The sequence below is a fragment of the Carassius carassius genome, chromosome 44, assembly GCF_963082965.1.
Source record: "Carassius carassius chromosome 44, fCarCar2.1, whole genome shotgun sequence".
NCBI classification, from domain to species: Eukaryota; Metazoa; Chordata; class Actinopteri; order Cypriniformes; family Cyprinidae; genus Carassius; species Carassius carassius.
The window spans coordinates 2,065,022-2,081,245 of NC_081798.1; the positions used below are offsets into that span (position 1 = coordinate 2,065,022).

The 16,224-nt window shown below is 39.7% G+C and overlaps 2 protein-coding genes across 2 annotated transcripts; one reads left to right on the top strand and one right to left on the bottom strand.

Moving 5' to 3' along the window:
* Positions 1-11,422: 11,422 nt before the first annotated feature.
* LOC132126413 (ADP-ribosylation factor 4-like) lies at positions 11,423-12,785 on the bottom strand. Its single transcript, XM_059537661.1, has 4 exons — positions 12,504-12,785; positions 12,223-12,303; positions 11,846-12,004; positions 11,423-11,811 (listed from the first exon to the last, which is right to left on the bottom strand). The coding sequence occupies exons 1-4, from the start codon at positions 12,568-12,570 to the stop codon at positions 11,672-11,674; spliced, it is 447 nt and encodes a 148-aa protein (XP_059393644.1). The 5' UTR covers positions 12,571-12,785; the 3' UTR covers positions 11,423-11,671.
* A 1,737-nt stretch (positions 12,786-14,522) lies between these two features.
* On the top strand, positions 14,523-16,178 carry LOC132126412 (ADP-ribosylation factor 4-like). The gene is made up of 5 exons (XM_059537660.1): positions 14,523-14,846; positions 15,037-15,117; positions 15,390-15,499; positions 15,610-15,807; positions 15,908-16,178. The coding sequence occupies exons 1-5, from the start codon at positions 14,780-14,782 to the stop codon at positions 15,992-15,994; spliced, it is 543 nt and encodes a 180-aa protein (XP_059393643.1). The 5' UTR covers positions 14,523-14,779; the 3' UTR covers positions 15,995-16,178.
* Positions 16,179-16,224: the final 46 nt, after the last annotated feature.

Here is a 16,224-nt window from a genome sequence, read left to right on the forward strand (position 1 = left end):
AACCTTTGCCGAGCAAGATACAGAGTCCGCTGCTGACCTTGGTGTCCTGCTTGATCGTGAATGCCTTTCAACACCATGGTTTTCACTGCTTCAGGCACGACATACAGGTAAGTTTTTTTCTTGGTGAAACTATTCTTTGAAACCCTATGCAACACACCATTCTTCATCAGCAGGTTTCCCCAGTGTTTCATAAACCTCAAGACAGCCTTCGGCTCGTTCATTCGTTCCCTCCTATTTGGCCTCCGTCCTCTCTCAACAAAGCAAATCACTCTTTTTACAACATTATCATCCTGTTGTATCTTCATTAGATAATCATGGGACAGCACATCAATGTCCGGCGATTCTGACGGCATTATCGCTTGTGGAAGGTGAGGCAGCAACAAGGCATGTGACTTGGAGTTATCATTATGCCTGCATGAGTGCAGAACAGCTTCCACTTCCTGCTTTGACATTGTTCCAGGTAAGGAAACTTTAGCTGTATGACAGGCAATGGCCACTCCTTCAGTATCAGAGGAACTGTCAAGGGGGTGAGTAGACCAACGGAAGACATCTTGGACACAGCCTGTGCGCACAGCTGCAGCTTCTGCCAGCAATTTATCATAAGGGACTCTTGTCAGCCGATGGAGTACACTAGGGTGCACAAAGGGCTCTCGACTCAGGGCGTCAGCAACTACGTTTTTTGGACCAGGAATGTACTTAATATCAAACTGGTATGGTGCTAGTTTAGCAACCCATCTGTGTTCACAAGCATCCAATTTTGCTTTGGACAGAATGTACGTTAAAGGGTTGTTGTCTGTCCAGACAGTAAATTTCTGACCCCTGAGCCAGTGATGGAATTTGTCACATATCGCCCATTTCATGGCATAAAATTCTAACCTATGTGCAGGATATCTCGACTGAGCATAGGTAAGCGACTTGCTCGCAAAAGCAATCGGCCTGGCTGTTGTCCCATTGCTAGGAACCTGTGACAATACGGCACCAAGCCCATTACTAGAAGCATCTACTGAGAGTAGGAAGGTTTCATTGAAATTTGGATGAGCCAATAAGACTTGATCAAGCAAAGCCTGCCTTAATTTGTGAAACGCTCGACTGCATTCCTCAGTCCAATCCGAAGCAGACAACTCTCTTTGACACATTCGACGCTTCCATTTTCCACGAGGAACCTTTCTTCCAGCTGTAAGACTGAACAATGGTTTAGCAATGGCTGAACAGTCTTCAATAAACTGCTGGTAAAACACTACCATACCCAGAAAAGACCGTATTTTCTGCTGGCAGGGGACATTGGTACCCTCAACCATGAGATCATCCTCAGTGACAGAAGCAATGGCTGTGACTTTTTCTGGATCGGTAGCAATACCATCCGCACTGATGATGTGACCCAAAAATTTGACCGAACTCCGCAAAAGGTGACATTTCTTCGGAGCAAGCTTGAGATTGTGAGTCTTGAGACGCTTAAACACCATTTCCAAGCGCTCCAGCGCCAGCTCTTCGGTGGGTGCAAATACCAGGACGTCATCCAGATAACACAATAGACTGTTGAAATTCTGATCCCCGAATATAGTCAACATCATCCGCATGAAAGTGGCCGGACTATTACACAGTCCCTGTGGTAAACGATTATATTCGTATAACCCAAAAGGTGATGTAAATGCTGTGTATTTCCGGTCATCTTCATGAACTTCTACATTATAGTAGCCAGATGTGAGGTCCATGGTTGAAAAATAGGTATTTCCTCCCAAAGCGGCAAGAGCATCTGCTTGATGGGGAAGGGGATGCGCGTCTTTGATTGTGCGAGCATTAATCCAACGAAAGTCTGTGCATATTCTCAAATCTCCTGACTTTTTCCAGACTAGAACAAGAGGTGATGCAAATTCGCTACTAGATTTTCGTATGATCTCACGTTCTTCCATCTCATTCAAAGCTTGCCGAAGTTTGTCATATTGATTTGGAGCAAGGCGTCGATACGGCAACCGAAAGGGCTTGTCGTCACTCAGGCGGATACGATGAACAAAGCCTGTTGCTTTTCCACAGTCCAACTTGTGTCTGGAAAAGATAGAATGAAACTGAGAGACAAGCTGCACCAGTTTTGTTTTGCAGGCTGCAGACACTTCACACGACTCCACATCCAAGTCAGTTAAACCCAAGTCGTGTAAGACTGCCGTGTCATCAGCAGAACAGGAGTTGTTAGGTCCCAATTTGACTGGTAAACTTAGAGCATCGGTTACACTCATCTCATCCTGTCTGTCGGTTAAAACATCAGCTGTTCTCTGAACTTTTTGCTCTAAATCAAATGAGGAACCATCAGAAAACTCAGAACAGTCAAAATCCTGCAAAGCCATGCAAGGAAAAGCATCAGCAAGTGTAGAATTCCTTTTCAAAGTCACTGCTCTCTCTGAAGGGTTTATCACTTTAAGCGGAACCCATCCATCTTCACGCATCAACGCTACGGTTTTCCCGACCAGCACTGTCCTTGGCCTTGATTTAACTCTACTGGGCTCCAAAATGACAGCACTGCCAGCTGAGATGTCATGAGTGCTTTGCAGTTTGGCCCAAACTAGGTTTTCAGTCATGGGTTCAAGTGATACTGCCTTTTTGATCTTTACCGTTCCCAATAGGTCAGGGACAGGACCATTTCTCCACTTCTCCACATTGGCTAGTAAATCAAGTAACTTGCTTTGCTCATTGATATCACACTCACGTTCAGACGCACTTATTAAAAACTCTGAAGAACCTCTCAGCTGAAGAATCAAATGTTTCAAGAGATTACTGCCTAGGATAAGATCATCACCCTGGCCTTTGACTACCAAAGTTGGAACAGTGACATGACAGCCGTAAACATTCATATCCAGCTCGCACACTCCTAAAGGGTTAGTTCTGGTGCCTCCACATCCAACCAAAACAACATCTGTCGGGGCAAGTGAAAGGTTTGACAACACACCAGTACTCAGCAATTGAGGTAAGATCTTGGAGCTCATGGTGCAAGCCATTGATCCAGTGTCAAGCATTGCTCTTGCCTCTACCTTTCCACCAATAATCACTGAAGTGTAGAAGAGATCTTCATATGGCTGAAGTTTCTGAGTATTTTGAAAGACAACTGTACATTGAGAACTACACTCTTCGCAAACACTTTTATATACAGATTCCTGATCGTAATCCAACAATGATCGGGGGTCATCATTAGGCCTTGCACTCACCCCCTCCACATGCAGGCCTAGTCGTTTCCCGTATGTGGAACAGCATCTGTCTCAGGCATCACACTAGCAGTGAAGGCTTTGGCTTTAGGACACTCTGCACGTGCATGACCTGATTTGTAACAAAGAAAACACAGATGATTTGCTCTGCAGTGAAAATGGGTGGTGTGGCCAACATCTCCGCACACCTCACATGGTAGAGTAGGCCTCACTCTGATTCTCTGTGACTTAAACGCATGCCGCTCTGTGCCAGCCTGACGACTTGATTGCCCATGCTCTAAGACACGTTCCAACATTGCTAAAATTCGCTCCATTGGTTCAACAGGTTCTGTAGGCTGAGTTTGACATAAAACAGCCTCAGGTTTAGCAGCTTTGCTAACCTTTGTTTCAGGAGGCTGGACAGCAACTTCCTGTTTCAAAAGAGAAATGGCCGGGGACGCTCTAGAAACAGAGCCACATCGTCTCTCTCTTCCATACTCCTCTAAACGTGCATGAACATCAGCCGCCGTCCATTGTTCCAAAGGCCTGCATTTGAATATAAGGGAAAGCTCAGGGTCAGGACAATGTCTGATAAACATTACTGTGAGCTCATTGGATAGATTGTCAATCTTCTTGTCCTGTCTCTTTAAACAGTCCTCAGCCATATCCATGGCCCTATTCAGCCTCAGCCAATAGTCAAAGGGATCCTCACCAGCGTGTGGAAGTGTGCCATAAAAATCAGCTAATGGCATGCTAGAAAAAGCTGTGTCACTGAAATGTTGTTTCAACAAATCAAAAATAGGACTCGGGCCTTTGCACAAATCAATTGAAGGGTTACTACGCAAGCCCACCCTCACAACTTCACGAGCCCGCCCCAAAAGCCTACTTAGGACTTCATCAGCTTGTTCTTCGATAGGCGTCCCTATCTTGCGCAAATATGACAGCACTATGGCTTCCCACTCATGTACAGTGTACGGCTCAGCTCGATCACCCCTAAAACAAACAGGTTCCTTGATTTCAGATTTTAGAACTCTGCTCAAAACAGATGAGTCTGCACTACTTGAACTGCAGACTTTAGACTCTAAACAGGAAGCAATGCTCTCCCCAATAGAGCGTCCCATTCGCTCTACCATCCCCACTATTAATTCCATCGACTCATCCCCTCTCAAGCTGGGTTGTTTCAGTCCACCTTCACTGAACTGGGGGGGTGGAGGACTTGAATTGACATTTACATCTTGCACAGCCTCTAAGGCAGACATTGGAGTAGATGTAACAGGAGTATAATCAAGTCTGCCTCTCCCAACTGACGGCATAGGAGTAAACATGAATAGACCTCTACCCCTTCCAAAACTGTTGTCTGAATCCATATCCTATATTGACAGTAGCACTGATGAACAACAACAACAACAACAAAAAAATATATATATATATATTACTCAAACAAAAGGAAGAGAAAAAAAATAATTCTACCCTTTTTTTAACATAAATATGTAATTGTATTATTTCAAAATTTCAGAAAAGCACTTTCATAAAATTCAGAGTCCAAAGTTCAGTCAAAATGAATTTGCTGATGTTCAGAGTTCAAAGTTCAGTCACAATGAATTTGTTGATTTTCAGTCTCCCCAATAGTACTTTTCAATAACCCAGTCAAAAAACAAAACAAAAAAAATATATACGTAATTTTTTTTTTTTTTTTTTATATATATATATTCTTCAAAGGTTAATCTTCAACGGCTAGTATTGTCAAATAAGCGAATGTTGCCTTCAAATGGATACCACAATACCAGAACTTTGTTCCTCTCTGCAGTGAAACGTGTTCCTTCACTCCACCTTGTGGACAAAAACGGTATTGCAGCAAACAGCTCCGGCGCGAAAACTCTCGTCACCCACGGCACGAACTCCTCCGGAAATCTCCGACCAGACGACCCACCACGCTGTTTCCAGAGTCACGGTCACGGCACCATTGTAACAGTGTTGTCTCTGCGTTGTGTTGTGTTGAGATCAGATGGACAGCAAATCGCACTTTAAGATGTTTATTCTGTTGACAGTGAATATACAACAGCGGTGATCAGTTTCAGCAATCACCCTCGTGCATTCGCGGCCATTCTTACTCTCGACTGGCGCGAGTCTAAATGACTCTACCGGAACCAGTTCATAATTCTACCAGATCTGGGCGGAGAGTGCAATTAAAGGGCCATACATGAAAATAACTTTAGCAAGTGGAAATACATATTCGACCTGTTACACCCATGCACGCACAAGAGGTCGTATAGAGATGGCATTTGGGCTGATAAAGTCAAGGTTTCAGTGTCTGAAGCACCTCAGAGTGACTCCACCTAGGGCATGTGACATTGTAGTGGCTTGTGTAGTGCTCCATAACATTGCTTGTCTGAGGAGAGAGAAGATTGTTGAAGAGGAAGACTGGGGCAATGAAGCAGAATTGGAAGAAAACGAAACAGGCAGACTTATACGAGACACATATGTAAATAATTATTTTGCTTAATATGGTCTAAACCATGTGTAGCTTTTAAAATTTTCCACTGGCCCCTCAACTTTCTCCTTAGATGAACAAACACACAGAAGTCAAAGTATTTAATGTGATTTGTCTTTATTCAGAGTGAATCTGCCTGTTAGGGGTGAAAACACACAAATACATTTTGTGGAAAGTGATCAAAAAGGTAACGTTTTTTTTTCTTTTTCCTTTTTTAAAAATGGTAGTTCTACTTGCATTTTTCTGTAGCTGTTGAATTTCCAGCTCCAACTTCCTCATCTTCAGTTTTTTATATCTTTTGATATCAATCTCTTTCATTTGTTTAAGGAGGTAGCGTTTATACACTCCTTTTATGTTTTCTGGGTTCTGTAGCAACATAGATTTAAGTTATTTAATTGAATACTCTTGTCACATTGTTTTCATTTCTTAATACTCACTTTGTCACATGTGGTCCCAGACTGAGAGGGCTCTAGAACAGTGTCAGCATCCTGAGAACACATTATGATCATTTTATCACACAAGTACACTTTTTTAATATTCAATACAGTATCACATGGAACCTGTGACTACCTCAGGCCTCCTTGAACATGCAGACACAGTCTCCTCATCCTCCTCAACTGATGGGCCTTCTCCCTGTGACCACTGATTAAACTCAGTTAAACTCATTAGCTTACATGACTGATTTAAAAGGTCTCATACTCACAGGCAACATGATGTCTGGTGGATCCATAAAGCATACAGAATCTTGATAGAATTTTTTTTTTTTTTTTACCAAAATGCACCACTACAGTAGCACAAGTACCTCTACGTGACATTACTGCTATGGTGTACTTAGGCTTACAATGCCTAAGGAAGGAGGAAATCAGTTAGTCAGGAAGGAATAATGATAATAAAACACACACACCTTTTATATACTCACACCTTATACTACGTGATATCATTTTAGATGATGTCCCCCCCTCTATTGCCTCAAGGACGGGCCTCCCTTTATTAATTTCCAAAGCCAGCTCCTCTGCAGGAGTGAAGCTGGCTGGTGGTGGCCCTCCCCCAGTGCCATTAACCTCAGTCTTCATTTTGGTCGCTGCAATTAAAAAAAAAATACATTAAAAACCTGAATAGTTGTAACTTCAAGCTGGCATTGATTACATATATACATACCATTGGATTTACTTACCATTCTGAACTATATTTTTATATTTTATTTTCACCTGCTGCCAGGTTCTTTTTCCTTCACTTAAGTTGCTGCTGCGTGAAAGCAATTAACGTTACGGTTATTCACACACAAACTATGCAATGTATTGTGACACACATTCAATGTTGATAAAGTATTTTAAATAGCTTACACCGCTACTTACGCATTGAGACGATCAGCAATTTCCTGCCAACCTTTCTCTCTTGCTTTATTTATTGCCGCTGTATTGCCTTTTTTGGTGATGAAATCTTTAAATTCTTCATATGTTTCCAATAGCAAACGCTGTTCCGTTGCCGTGAACATCGCTGCTCTATCTTTTCCTTTTGTTGCCATGGTAGCCCACAGTAAATCGATTGACCCATGCTCGACTTTTCAGGACTTTTAAACAATGGCGTGCACGCGCAATTATCTAGACTATTTAAACCTGACTCAAATTAGTAAGATCACATGATCCTCAACTTACTGTTATGGAACCAATTTAAGCACGGATGTTTAGCTCGGCTCATTCAAGTCAGGTTTTGGACTTTAATCCCCGCTTTTCTAAGCGGCTTTTATGGAACAGCCCCCAAGTCTCAGTTAGCTTAAACGCAGAACACGTTGCAAGGGCTTTTAAATAATATAATAAATAAAAAGAAAACACAGAACAGAAAAAGAAGTGTTAGAGGTCTTTTGATATAACTGTATAATAAATGAAAAGAAAAGATTAGAAAGGTAGTTAGAATAAAAAAAAAAGAATAGAATTACAATAGTGAGTGCTAAAGTTAAAAGGTCAAATAAAGATGGAAGAGAAGCGTTTTAAGCCGATTCTTTTAGATGGCTAAGTACTCAGCTGCTCAGATTGAGTTGGGCAGTTCATTCCACCAGGAGGGAACATTTAATTTAAAAGTCTGTAAAAGTGATTTTGTGCTTTTTTGGGATGGCACAATCAAGCGATGTTCACTTGCAGAACGCAAGCTTCTAGAAGGCACATAAGTCATCAGTAAATAAATTTAGGTAAAGTGGTGCAGAAGCAGAGCCAGTGGTGGTTTTGTAGGCAAACATCCATGCCTTGAATTTTATGCGGGCAGCTATTGGTAGCCAATGCAAATTGATAAACAGAGGTGTGACGTTTATTCTTTTCGGCTCATTAAAAATGTATCTTGCTGCCACATTCTGGATTAATTGTAAAAGTTTGATATAACTGGCTGGAAGACCTGCCAAGAGAGCATTGCAATAGTCCAGCCTTGACAGAACAAGAGCATGAACAAGGAATTGTGCAGCATGTTCCGAAAGAAAGGGCCTGATCTTCTTAATGTTGAATAAAGCAAATCTGCAGGACCGGAGAGTTTAAGCAATATGGTCTGAGAAAGTTAGCTGATCATCAATCATAACTCCAAGGCTTCTAGCTGTTTTTGAAGGAGGTATGGTTGACGTGCCCTTGATGGTGAAATTGTGATGAAACGATGCTTGTGGTTTTTGGAACCACAAGCAGTTTTGTCTTGGCAAGGTTAAGTTGAAGGTGATGGTCCTTCATCCAGTAAGAAAAGTCTGTTAAACAAGCTGAGATGCGAGTAGCTACTGTCGAATCATTAAGATGGAATGAGAGGTAGAGTTAAGTGTCATCAGCATAGCAGTGGTATTAAAAGCAATGTTTCTGAATGACAGAACCTAATGATGCCATGTAGACAGAGAAGAGAAGTGGTCCAAGAACTGAGCCCCGAGGCACCCCAGTAGTAAGATTTTGCTACTTGGACACCTCACCTCTCCAAGATACTTTGAAGGACCTATCTGATAGGTAAGACTCAAACCACTGGAGTGCGGTTCCTGAGATGCCCTTTGCCAGTAGGGTTGATAGGAGGATCTGGTGGTTAACCGTGTCAAAAGTAGCGGACAGATTGAGCAAGTATTGAAGATTTGGATTCCGCTCTTGCCAGTCTTAGAGCTTCAACAACTGAGAGCAAGGCAGTCTCAGTTGAATGTCCACTTCTGAAGCCAGATTGGTTGCTGTCAAGGAGGTTGTTCTGTGTGAGAAAGACAGAAACTTGGTTGAACACAGCTTGTTTAAGTGTTTTTGCAATGAAAGGAAGAAGGGAAACTGGTCTGTAGTTCTCTAAAAGAGATGGGTTGAGGGTGGGTTTCTTAAATAGTGGAATTATACGAGCCTGTCTAAATGATGAGGGAAAAACACCAGTGTAGAGGGATATGTTAATAATGTGAGTGAGTGCAGGTACAACTGCAGGAGAAATGGCTTGAAGGAGATTAGATGGAATAGGATCAAGCAGACAAGTAGTAGGTTGATTAGAAAGGATGAGTTTGGAGACTTCTGCCTCAGAGAGTGAAGAGAAGGATGTGAATGGGTGTATGTTTGCTGGTTATATGTGCTTGACGGATTGTAGTGTGGAAAATTGTGCACTGATGTTTTTAATTTTATTCATGAAAAATGCGGCAAAGTCGTCAGCTATTAGAGATGAAGCAGGAGGGGGAGGAGGAGGACAAAAGAGTGAGGAAAATGTTATAAAATGCATGCAAGAGTTAGATGAAAATTATTAATTTTGTAATGGTAGAATGTCAGCTAAATTACAAATTAATAGTATTTTCCAAAAATTTAATTCATTAGGCAAATATGATTAATTATAGAAAATTGTTATTGATTTTGTTTTATAAATTCATCATTTATAAATGATAAAAATGTAACATTATGACCATGTTTATAATCTGATTCAGCATTTCTTTTGTTATTTATTTATGCATGCATTAAATATACATCTTACATCAATCTGTCTATACAGTAAATGCAAAACACTATTTCTCATGCATTTTTCTATTCTGTTATATATACAGTACTGACCAAACGTTTGGACACCCCTTCTTATTAAAAGAGTTTTCTTTATTTTCATGACTATGAAAATTGTAGATTCACACTGAAGGCATCAAAACTATGAATTAACATGTGGAATTATATACATAAAAAAGTGAGAAACAACTGAAAATGTCATATTCTAGGTTCTTCAAAGTAGCCACCTTTTGCTTTGCACACTCTTGGCATTCTCTTGATGAGCTTCAAGAGGTAGTCACCTGAAATGGTCTTCCAACAGTCTTGAAGGAGTTCCCCGAGAGATGCTTAGCACTTGTTGGCCCTTTTGCCTTCTGTCTGCGGTCCAGCTCACCCCTAAACCATCTCAATTGGGTTCAGGTCCGGTTACTGGCGCAGGACCCCATCACTCTACTTCTTGGTCAAATAGCCCTTACACAGTCTGGAGGTGTGTTTGGGGTCATTGTCCTGTTGAAAAATAGATGGTCCAACTAAACGCAAACCGGATGGAATAGCATGCCGCTGCAAGATGCTGTGGTAGCCATGCTGGTTCAGTATGCCTTCAATTTTGAATAAATCTCCAACAGTGTCACCACCAAAGCACCCCCACACCATAACACCGCCTCCTCCTCCTCCATGCTTCACGGTGGGAACCAGGCATGTAGAGTCAGTCCGTTCACCTTTTCTGCGTCGCATAAAAACACGGTGGTTGGAACCAAAGATCTCAAATTTGGACTCATCAGACCAAAGCACAGATTTCCACTGGTCTAATGTCCATTCCGTGTGTTCTTTAGCCCAAACAAGTCTCTTCTGCTTGTTACCTTTCTTTAGCAGTGGTTTCCTAGCAGATATTCTACCATGAAGGCCTGATTCACACGGTCTCCTCTTAACAGTTGTTCTAGAAATGTGTCTGCTGCTAGAGCTCCGTGTGCCATTGACCTGGTCTCTAATCTGAGCTGCTGTTAACCTGCGATTTCTGAGGCTGGTAACTCGGGTGAACTTATCCTCAGCAGCAGAGGTGACTCTTGGTCTTCCCTTCCTGGGGCGGTCCGCATGTGAGCCAGTTTCTTTTAAGCGCTTGATGGTTTTTGTGACTGCACTTGGGGACACTTTCAAAGTTTTCCCAATTTTTCGGACTGACTAACCTTCATTTCTTAAAGTAATGATGGCCACTCGTTTTCCTGTACTTAGCTGCTTTTTTCTTGCCGTAATACAAATTCTAAAGTCTATTCAGTAGGACTATCAGCTGTGTATCCACCTGACTTCTGCACAACACAACTGATGGTCCCAGCCCCATTTATAAGGCAAGAAATCACACTTATTAAACCTGACAGGGCACACCTGTGAAGTGAAGACCATTTCAGGTGACTACCTCTTGAAGCTCATCAAGAGAATGCCAAGAGTGTGCAAAGCAGTAATCAAAGCAAAAGGTGGCTACTTTGAAGAACCTAGAATATGACATATTTTCAGTTGTTTCACACTTTTTTCTTATGTATATAATTCCACGTGTTAATTCATAGTTTTGATGCCTTCAGTGTGACTCTACAATTTTCATAGTCATGAAAATAAAGAAAACTCTTGGAATGAGAAGGTGTGTCCAAACATTTGGTCTGTACTGTATATTTTAAATGAGACATAAGAATACTAATGTTTGAAAATAAATACACCATTTATTGGAGATATCTGAATAGGTAGGACACACACACACACACACACACACACACACACACACACACATATATGTATATATTTCCAGGCAGACATCAGCTTATTCTTTCAAAGTCCAGATTAAACAAAAACATATTAAAATAAGTCTTTCAAAGTGTTTTTTTCTTTCAGGGTTCATGGAACAAGAATTAAATAAAAAATTAAGTAACCTCTCAATATAAAATGCACCGCTTTGATTTAATATCAATACATAAAAATTATTTTGAGATAATAAACAACTGGAGGCTGTTACATTCAATTACAGTATCTATTAGTTTTGAAGTATCAGGTCACAAAAACCCAAAAATAAAGTTCCAGCATTACGGTCGTCTGGACAGTTGATCTGAGAGCCAATCCAGTCCTTCATATAAACCTGACCCTTGAACCGCACATGTAGCCTGAACAAACCACTGAGAGAGAGAGATCAGAAAGATCAGGCCCTGAATCACACAAACACACACTTTGTTCACGCCATTAAAATAGCATTTTCTAACATAATATAACCGCAAAATCATACTGGATACAGTCGTGTTTGTATTGTACCTCAGTGTACTGATAATAATATTTCCAAAGACCTCTGATTTTGGTCTGACCACCAACATCCCACACAGTGAAGGAGATGTTTTTATATTCAACTGTTTCAACATTAAAACCTAAAGAAAAATATATAATATTCAATAAAAACAGACAATACATTTAAGCAGACACTTTTATCCAAAGCGACTTACAGCTCATTCAGGCCCTGGGAATAGAACCCACAACCTTTTGCACATCTAAAACAATACTCTACCACTGAGCCCCAGGAACACAATAAATGTATATAAGGCAGTTAAACATGTCAAACATCTAACAGCAACTAAAACTGTCTTACCAATAGTTGGAATAGTTGTGACAACTTCACCGAGTTTGAGTTTGTAGAGCACTGTTGTTTTCCCTGCTGCATCCAGACCAACTTGGAGAAGAATAATTTCCATTTATTCCACAATGAAAATATTCATATATAGGCTATATCAGATTATTTATATGCTAATTTTGCTTTATGGGCATTACACTTATTTATCAATTTAAGCACATCATTACAATAAAATGGCATAAACAGTAGCCAAAATATAAGACGTTTAAATACAAAGTTTAGAGAAAAAATGTACTTACCCATAAGCAACCGAATCTGCTTTTTCGGAAAGAGACGAGAGAAAATCTGAGAGAAATAGTTGCCCATGTTTGCACAGGCAAGACAGAACCGCTGTGGCTGAAGATAAACGACTAGAGTTAAAGGCTCAGACTAGTTATGATGTGTGTTCAGTGTGTTTATATATATAGGGTCTTTTACTTTCGGTTTGATTGACAGCTCAACACCGCCACTCTCAGTTTCTCTCGCGGCAAATCCAACGCGTTCGAAATGACGTCACCTACTGTATCACGTGTCTAAAAAAAACTTTTTATTATTATTATTTTTTTTACAGTTTGAAGTGTTTGATTTCATTTGAATAACATATAACTCAACAAATGCTTGGGAAATGTGAGCAGGGAGTATATAAACCGTGAAAATGTTTTGTTAAAAAAATAATCAAATAATCTACACTAGCAGCTGTGGTTTACATTTACATTTACATTTTACATTTAATCATTTAGCAGACGCTTTTATCCAAAGCGACTTACAAATGAGAACAATAGAAGCAGTCAGGTCAACAAGAGAACAACAACAGTGTACAAGTGCCATGACAAGTCTCAGTTAGTCTAGTATAGAACGCATAGGTAGGTTTTTATTTATTTATTTATTTATTTATTTTTTCTCAGTCTGCGGTGTGGAGAATTGGCCGCTGATGGATCTCGTCTTATTTGTGAAGAAAACTGCAAAGTCGTCCGCTGTAAGAGTCGATGGAGGAGGTGGTGGCGGCGGATTAAGAAGAGAAGAGAAAGTCTTGAAGAGTGTCCGAGCGTCACAACAGCTGTTAATTTTGTTGTGGTAGTAGGATGTTTTAGCCGTGAAATCTGTCAATAACTGTGCAAACATACTCTATTTCTCATGCATTTTTATATTATGTTATATATATATATATATATTTAAATGATACATAAGAATACTAATGTTTGAAAAAAATATATATATATTATTATTATTTTTTAAATTTTTTTCCAGACAAACATCAGCTTATTCTTTCAAAGTCCAGATACAACAAAACACATTAAAATCAGTCTTTAGTCATGGAACAAGAATTTAAATGAAAAATTTACTAAACATGTTTTCTGAAGTAACCTGGCAATATAAAATATACTGTTTTGATTCAGTACCAATAGTTGGAATAGTTGTGACAACTTCACAGAGTTTTTAGTTTGTAGAGGACTGTTGTTTTCCCTGCTGCATCCAGACCAACTTGGAGAAGAAATATTTGTATTTATTTCACAATGAACATGCAGGATATACTACATAACTGAAATAGTTGTAGGCCTATTAAATTGAACCTATAAATTAAGCCTAATTAATATGCACAGTAATATTTAATTAATAATTAATTAGATAGGATAATTATAAATATATATATTAAACATTTACTCACCCATAAGCAACCTAATTTCTTTCTTCTTCATGAGTCGTGAGTATAGGTTGGAGAAGAAGATGCCTATGGTTTGATACAGTAAGATAAAAAACACTAAATTTTGCTTTATTTTGTGAAAATTAATAACTACTGTTAAAGGCTCAGCTTGATAAAGATGTGTGTTCAGTGTTTGTGTTCATATTGGCTCTTTTACTTTCGGTTTGATTGACAGCTCAACACCGCCACTCTCAGTTTTTTTCTCGCGGCAAATCCAACGCGTTCGAAATGACGTCACCTACTGTATCACATGTCCAAACCAAACTCTTTACAGTTTAAGTTTTAAATTCTGTTTATTACAATCGAACGTTTAAAATCTCTTGGCTGAATAAATCTAGGATCGAGGATCATGCTCGATGTGTTTTTAGGCTTTGTAACGCAATTCGTTTTTGAAGTTTAATTTCACATTATAGAGGGGGTCTACAACAAACAAATGTTGTTAATTATTTAAAATTAGTGCTTTTTAATCTATTTATTTTAGGGTTTGGGACATTCTGTGTTGGAAATGTCAATCATAAAATACACATGAATACTATTTTTAATATTGTATCGTGTAACCTAAAGCGCTTAACTTGTACAGCCTAAAACTAATAACTCTTGTTTATTTGATTTAGACACGTGGTAGAGCAGGTGACGTCATTTCGAACGCGTTGGATTTGCCGCGAGAGAAACGGAGCGCGTCTGAAGGTGAGCTGTCAATCAAACCGAAAGTAAAAGAAGCCTATATAAACCCGCACACAATCACAGCTTCCTCACACAACCAGCCCGAGCCTCAGCCTCCGGATCTTTATTTCCACTAATTACAGAGACTTTAACCTGCACTTTTTTTAAAGAATGGGCGTCTTCTTCTCTAACCTTTTCTCGCGTCTCTTCGAGAAGAAAGAGATGAGGTTGCTTATGGGTGAGTGACTACACGTTTGACTTTACTGCTATTATTTGATTCTTATTCAGTGTTTTGAGAAAATAGTTCTAATGCAAATAAGATAAAATAACTCCACTGCAAATTAGGCATATACAACTATAAAATATCACCATTATGAATCTTCTACTTATTAATTGTGTATAATAAATGTAAATATTTCTTTTCCAAGTTGGTCTGGATGCAGCAGGGAAAACAACAGTGCTCTACAAACTCAAACTCGGTGAAGTTGTCACAACTATTCCAACTATTGGTAAGAAATTCAGATGTATTAATATTTAAAGCGATAGTTCACTCAAAAAGGACAATTCTGTCATTTACTCACCTTTAAAGTGTTCCAAACCTGTATGTGTTTTTTAATTCTACTGAAACATAAAAGAATATATTTTGAAGAATATTGGTAACCAAACTGTTGGCGGTAGCCATTGACTTTTTCATTACTATGGAGGTCAATGGCTACCGTCAGCTGTAGCCAAACTGAAGTACTTCAGTAATGTCTGATAATGACTGACTGATTCTCTTTAGGTTTTAACGTGGAGACAGTTGAATATAGAAACATCTCCTTCACCGTGTGGGATGTCGGCGGTCAGGACGTTATCAGACGCCTCTGGAGACATTACTATCAGAACACTAAGGTATGATATGTCACAAACTTATGTGTTTAGCATCTATTATTTTAACATTTCAATTCTAATCAGGGATTTTAATGAACTGTATTGAGTGTAAGTGTGTTTGTGTGATTCAGGGTCTGATCTTTGTGGTGGACAGCAGTGATCATGACCGGATTGAAACAGCAGCAGAGGAACTAAACGCGATGCTGGCGGAGGACGAGATGAGAGACGCGGTTCTGTTAGTTCTTGCTAACAAGCAGGATTTACCCAAAGCCATGCCGGTCCACGAGCTGACAGACAGACTGGGTTTACACGCACTGAGAGGACGACAGGTGAACACACACACTCTGTTTGACACGTGATGTGTGATGTCAGTGTGTTTCAGTGAAATAAACCTCTCTCTCTCTCTCTCTCTCTCTCTCTCTCTCTCAGTGGTTTGTTCAGGCTACATGTGCGGTTCAAGGGTCAGGTTTATATGAAGGACTGGATTGGCTCTCAGATCAACTTTCCAGACGATAAAACACTGCGGCGTTCAAACTACTTGAGGAAAGGACACTACATCAACTGAATGTATATATTATCTACAACTTTATTTTGAAATATTTATGGAATATTCTTCTACATTGTCATTTATAATTCTATCTCAGTACTCTCGGTTTAATTTTATATGCATTTTTAATATATATGTATAACAATGTTTGGTCTGTTTTTGGTTCTAGTGTACATGTCTGATTACAATATGTCTTTGA

Bases quoted from the DNA above. Each gene is read 5' to 3' on its own strand.
- LOC132126412 (XM_059537660.1), top strand. From the start codon at position 14,780: ATGGGCGTCTTCTTCTCTAACCTTTTCTCGCGTCTCTTCGAGAAGAAA. The intron at 15,500-15,609 runs GTATGATATGTC...TGTGTGATTCAG, and splicing joins ATTACTATCAGAACACTAAG to GGTCTGATCTTTGTGGTGGA. The intron at 15,808-15,907 runs GTGAACACACAC...TCTCTCTCTCAG, and splicing joins ACGCACTGAGAGGACGACAG to TGGTTTGTTCAGGCTACATG.
- LOC132126413 (XM_059537661.1), bottom strand. From the start codon at position 12,570: ATGGGCAACTATTTCTCTCAGATTTTCTCTCGTCTCTTTCCGAAAAAG. The intron at 12,005-12,222 runs GTAAGACAGTTT...ATTTTTCTTTAG, and splicing joins CACAACTATTCCAACTATTG to GTTTTAATGTTGAAACAGTT. The intron at 11,812-11,845 runs GTTAGAAAATGC...GCGTGAACAAAG, and splicing joins TGATTTTGCGGTTATATTAT to TGTGTGTTTGTGTGATTCAG.